This window comes from Centroberyx gerrardi, chromosome 7, assembly GCF_048128805.1.
Source record: "Centroberyx gerrardi isolate f3 chromosome 7, fCenGer3.hap1.cur.20231027, whole genome shotgun sequence".
NCBI classification, from domain to species: domain Eukaryota; kingdom Metazoa; phylum Chordata; class Actinopteri; order Beryciformes; family Berycidae; genus Centroberyx; species Centroberyx gerrardi.
Genome location: NC_136003.1, coordinates 22958023 through 22964080, shown reverse-complemented (window position 1 = coordinate 22964080; position 6058 = coordinate 22958023). Strand labels below are relative to the sequence as shown.

Here is a 6058-nt window from a genome sequence, read left to right as displayed (position 1 = left end):
GAATTATGGATGAACTGGGCATACGTCCCAAATAGCCTAAGAGTAGCATGGAAAAATACACACCGAAGAATCTTAGGGTTATTTCAGATTGGCCCCGGTTAGCCCACAATTTATGAAATAAACCTTATGTTTCTATGTTTTTTATGTATATAATTGACATCCTATCAGTTGAGTCATTTTCGTCTTGAATTATGTCAAAATAGCCATAATGCAATATGCTGTAGCTATATGGCCCCTACAAAAAAACAAAACAAAACAAAAAACAACTACAGTAACCCTATTATAAATTTTATAAGGATACCATAGGCTACAAATATTACAGCAAAACTATAAGTCTCTTCAGGAAAAATTATATGAATATTATAGTGTTGCCATAAGAGATAAAACAATACCATAATGCCACTATTAACTCACTGTTTTGAGCACCACAGACACACTGTAACACCCTATAGGAATATTATAGTGTTATCATAGGAGATAAAAATACCATTAAGCACAATAAGGTCACTATAAACTCACTATGGAGCAGCACAGACACACAGGCTGCAGCTCCAGCCTGCAGCCTGTGCAGGCCTGTAATCTTCCCCATGTTCACTCTGTGCCATGTTGGCTGTGTCTGCCCCTGCCCCCACCAACCTAATAAGACATTGCTTCCTAGAGCAAACAGCTGCATGGGTTGAAAATTATGTAAATATTTTGAAAGGGACACTGGCTCAGAAATTCATTTGCACCGGCTCAGACGTAAAGCTCACCCCTCTGATTATTTTCAATTTATTTGCAAATCAAGACCCAAAGAGAACACTAAAGGGCTTGTGGATATTTAACATGGGTGTGAGCAGCTCTACATATAGGGCTGCACTGATTTTACGTATTTTTTGTTTTTCTTTTTTAGATTTTTTTTAAGGTTATTATAGGCCACATTGCCTCGGCATTCCCTCCTTAGGTCGACTTGATATTGTGGTCAACACTGCTAATATTGCAAAAGGGAGCAGATGTCCCAGATCCTGCATGGCTTCCCTGGGGACCACCAGCCCTATTAGAACAAATGTGTTCTGCTATTGTAAATAGGCACGTTTGCCTCAGCCCGTCCTATTACAGCCGACGCATGATCAATAGGCTGATAACACAGAAACATCAATGTAAAGCGACAGAACAATGAGGGATATCATCGAACATCTATCTTAATATAGCCCTGCTACAAGGGGCCCTGACAAAGTGGAGGAAAAAAAAAAAAGGAGCTCATGAAAATGCCTCCCCACGAATCCCCATCTCCTATCCAATATGCACAAACACACACACTCCCAGCTGCCGGGGCTATTATTTTCCTATTTCAATTTGACACCCAGGCCTTTTCATGCTAATTCTATTATTCTTGGAAGTTTATGTGATTTCATATCACTAGAAATCGGTAATGTATTATAACCCCCTTTGAGCTAAAATAAACTGAATCCCCCTGCAGTAGCCACCGGGAAAATAATTACTTTCATATCAAAACTCTGCAGGAGTCGAGCGGGTCCTTTTCGCCTCAGGCTCGTAACCTCATTTCAGTGGGGGCTTATAGATGAATAAATTTGTTAAGGCAATATACAAAGTACAACATGAGATTTCTTGAGAAAGCCCTTCCTACTGTAGTCCTATACTGTATGTGCTGCTATTTAAGGTCTCACACGGTTTGAGGTGCTTGTATACAATAGATTTATTTACGAAAAACCTTACATATATAAATAGTATAATACCTTTTTTTACAACTCTTGAGGATTTTTGTGGTTCTGGTGGTCTTTTTCATTTTTTTGACAGGTTATCACACATGATAATAGGATATCAGACCTGGACACTCGTGACACACTCACCCACACACACGCACACACACTCGCAGAGAGAGAGAGAGAGAGAGAGAGAGAGAGAGCGAGAGAGAGAGAGAGATCTATAGGCTAACACACCATAATCAAAATATCAGCGGAGTGGGGAAAAAACCCTAGAGATTAGATGCAAAGATGTGGTAGTTTCTGGTTAAGCTTTGGCCTAATGAAAGGTGTCGTTTAGACGCTATATCAATATGTTTCAGCTTTTTTTTTTTTTTTTTTTTTTTTTTACCCCAAGGAGATTTATTCCATGTCGACATCTTCTTTAGAGTCTGTCTTTGTTTCTGGCGGACTGTTAGTTACAGACTCGGGATTCTCGGGATGGTCTTTTTCTAAATGCTCTTTTCTGTCTGCATCGACAGGCTTAGCAGGCCTAAGTTGTGGACTTGGATCGTCTGGGAAAGTCGAGTCACTGCCACTGACAGAGCTATGACTGCTTCTGCCAGAGGGAAACGCGGCCCTGGACGGGCTGCAGTGTGGTGAACTTGTCTTTCTGTCCGACCCGACCTGCCCCATGCTTGATAACGCGTCGTTTTGCGTGGCGTCTGGAGAGTCCGGCGCGCTGCTCTTACATCCCGTGCTCGCGGAGCCGCTGCGGACACTGGACGGGTTTCTCTCCGCCGGGTGGTCGGTGCTGCTGCTGTCAGAGTTTGGCGCCGCCGCCGCCGACGCCGCCGCAGCTGTCTTCAAGGCGGTTTGAGGAACAATGAATCCAAGCGGCTGTGTGATGGGGTAGAGTAAGAAGTGTCCCTTTCCTATCAAAGGCCGCGAGGAGGGTAAGGCTGCAGGGCTGCGTCTCGGTCTCGAGTCCGACAGGAGGCTTTCGACGCTAAAAGGGTTGAGTTTCTGGAGGTCGGAGGCTCTGCTGTTGTTGGAGCACAGGCTCGACCGGTGGCTGGCATCGGGCGAGTCCAGCTCGGATCCGCCAGCGTCCCGGTCCAAGTGTCTTTGGTTCTGGTTTTGGGTCTGGAGAGGATGGGGTGTTTGGTCGCAGCTCGATTGCGTTTGGTTTCTCGGCGCAGGTTCAAACAGCGGGCTTGTGGTGTGGTCACTGTCCGTCACGTGCGACACCCCGCTGTCGCTGTCGGACCCCGGGGTGTGATATAACTCCCCGGAAAGAAGTTTGTTCTGGGACTTGAGCAGCCGTCGCTCCTGTTTCCTCTTCTTCTTATCCAGCCGGTCCAGCTCTCTCCTCGCGATCTCCTCGGCGTCCATCGGCTCCCCGCTGCACGTGGTGGGGTGGGAGTTGTGAGCAGGTCGGCCAGGACCTTTCTTTGTGTTCTCCTTTTTCCTCCACTTGGCCCGGCGGTTTTGAAACCATACCTGCAGAGAAAGAGAGAGAGAGAGAGAGAGAAAATGAAAACGTGTAGAGGCTGTATTGTCATCCCAAAATATTGTGAACACTGCAAGGGAAAATTTAAAGGTTAGACCAAACAATTACTGTCGACCCTCATAAATCATAAGGTCATTTAATAAAAACTGAGGTGATTGTTAGGCTACTTCTTGTTATTGTTTCTATTTCATGCAGGCCTTTTATTAGGCCTATGATTAAAGCAAATCTGTTCATAGGCTACAAAAAGTTAGGATATTAACTACTAATAATTAAACAGGCCTTGGGTTTACACGTTGAAGGGAGCTCATGTTTATAGGCTAATAAATCTTAATAATTGCTAATTTTTTTACTTTTTCCTCTGCAATTTGCCTACAACTTTGTTAAGCACAAACAGCTTCCAGTTTGTTGCATTAGTCTTCATGGACGAAAATATCCTGTGTATGCGTAGGAGTAAATGGGCCTATTATTAGGCTATATCCATTTTATTTTATGCAATAAAATGAATCGAGATTGTGGGCAAGTAAAACTGTATTTTTATCCCATGTATAGTCTGTTTATCCAACAACAACAGTCAATGTATTTGACACACAGAAGGTCGAGATCTCTGAGAAACTGATTTGAGTTACAAAACATCAGACAAAAGCAGACATCTCAACCTCCAATATAGGCTACATTATTTTTGAAAAACAGCAGTGTAATAAAATTGATTTATTTGCTGGCGCCTTGGACTAACATAAGCTGCTGAAGGTCAGGTGATAGACCTCTATGCAGTTAATGTTTTACATTATTTAATAATTATTATCCTATACATCATGAGCCCAAAACTGGCCCATCATGAGATGTTACTCTACAAATGTGTGCAGTTTGGACCATAAAAATGAAACACCTCTTTGTCAGCATAATAAACAAAGGAATTAAGATATAAATGCAAGCTATAAAATACTAAAAAATACAGAAAGAAAACGCATATTTACCTGAACCCTTGATTCTATCAAGTCCAATCGCAGAGCCAGTGCCTCCCTCATGAACACGTCGGGATAGTGGCTCTCATTAAAAGCCTTTTCTAATTCCTCCAGCTGCCAACCAGTGAAATTTGTGCGAGTTCTTCTTCTCTTGCAACCAGGACTATCTTTGTCTGGGTCCCCCGAGTCTGACATGAGGATGGAAATGGAGAGTAAATGTAAACAAAGGACAAATGATTAAAATAGCACCATATGTTGACATTATTTTAACAAGATTCGGTTTTTTTTACTACAGAAAATTACTGTGCAAGTTTCAGAGTTGAACAGATACAGGAGTGGTTGCATTTTAAATTTAGCAATAATGCACAGCCATTATTCCTATCAAACCTGACGCAAAGAGCCTGCTAGAAATAAGAGGAATGTTTCAGAGGTTAGCACACGCGTTTCCTTGCTCTAACATTTACTGACTGACAGGAACATTGTTATTGCTCGGGTGCATCTTCAGCTTTCGATGATGGAAATGAAGTGGGAGGCGAAGAATAGTCCTTTGCTTCTCTATGGCTTGGCTTGCCCTTAAAAACGCCACGAAGAGGATATGTTAGCCTATATATCCCAATATCCTATCGCGTCTTTGTTTGTTTTTTGTCTTTGAACAGCCAGCCAACCTTGAGAATAGGTTATTGTGTAGTATAATTTGGCTTACCTGTCAGTTTATACTGCTGATTATCTCCATTCATCCCGCAGCCCGAAGACAAGAGGGGGTTGGAATTAACCACTGAAGCCGTGCAGGAACCATTAAGTAATCCGTCTATTGAAAAAGGAACCGCGGTCGCAGATTGAAGTTGATGACCGGCTAATTCGTAAACGTGATGGTGGCTCAGATGGTACGGGAAGCCCACCATCCCACCGAGAGAGCCTCCGAACTGGGCGTGAGGTGGATCCAGTATCCTGCTGTCCATCATCCCGCAGGCAAAAGGAAACGACGTCTGGAGGCCGGTGATGGGAATTTAAAAAGCATGCAGTGAGTGTGGCCAACGAGTAGGGGACATGATGTGAAGGGAGGGATGAGCTGTACTTTATCCACATGAACCTCCCAATAATTAGCCCTGGCTCTGGGAATATGAGACCCAATGAGAAGCGGTAATGGACTCTGACGTCAGAGACGCGCTCTGCAAACGCTCTCCGTATCGATTGCTAATTAAAGCTGACATCCACCTCAATAAACAATATCAGAGCTGTCACAACAAGACAGGAGGGCTTTGATAAGAACTACATTGCAACTACACGGGGGACCCACCGAGAAGAAGGGTTCACTGAAACCCGGGGAAAAGGGGCTATAGGCGGATAGGTTAGGCCAGGGGTTCCCAGACTTTTTGTTCATCTGAAGGACCCGCAAACAGACCCGCTTTAGACCACGGGCCAAGCATTTAATCATATTTTGTCCAAATTAACGCAGTCTAAGGCGATTTTTTTTGTGTTGTTAGATATGAGTTGGCACAGAATTTCATGGGGAAATAACAGCGGGGACAGTGAGACCTCTGATCAAAACATCCATCCGTATGCATTCTGTCTTTGTGCTGTAACTTCAAGTGAATGAAATAATGGTGAAATTAAACTATTCCTGTTATTTCATGTGGACCCACTGGAACCCTGTTTAGGACCCCTGCTGGTCCCTGAACCCCACTTTGGCAACCACTGAGTTAAGATACCCCATAGTTTTGGTATAGTTTTGGGTCAGCAGTTGAATGTAGGGCTTTTACTGCAAATTTACAGAACTAAAACACACAGGGCGCGAGTGACGTTATTTGCAATTATTGAAATATTGGCTATATTTAAAGGGGGACTGAGAAATTGATAAAGGCATTAAGGTGAAAGGTGAAACTACTAGAATATTGTAGGCT

The 6058-nt window shown here is 43.4% G+C and overlaps 1 protein-coding gene across 1 annotated transcript; it reads right to left on the bottom strand.

Annotated features, from left to right (window-relative positions):
- Positions 1-2105: 2105 nt before the first annotated feature.
- On the bottom strand, positions 2106-5119 carry uncx (UNC homeobox). Its single transcript, XM_071925788.2, has 3 exons — positions 4861-5119; positions 4170-4345; positions 2106-3185 (listed from the first exon to the last, which is right to left on the bottom strand). The coding sequence occupies exons 1-3, from the start codon at positions 5117-5119 to the stop codon at positions 2106-2108; spliced, it is 1515 nt and encodes a 504-aa protein (XP_071781889.2).
- Positions 5120-6058: the final 939 nt, after the last annotated feature.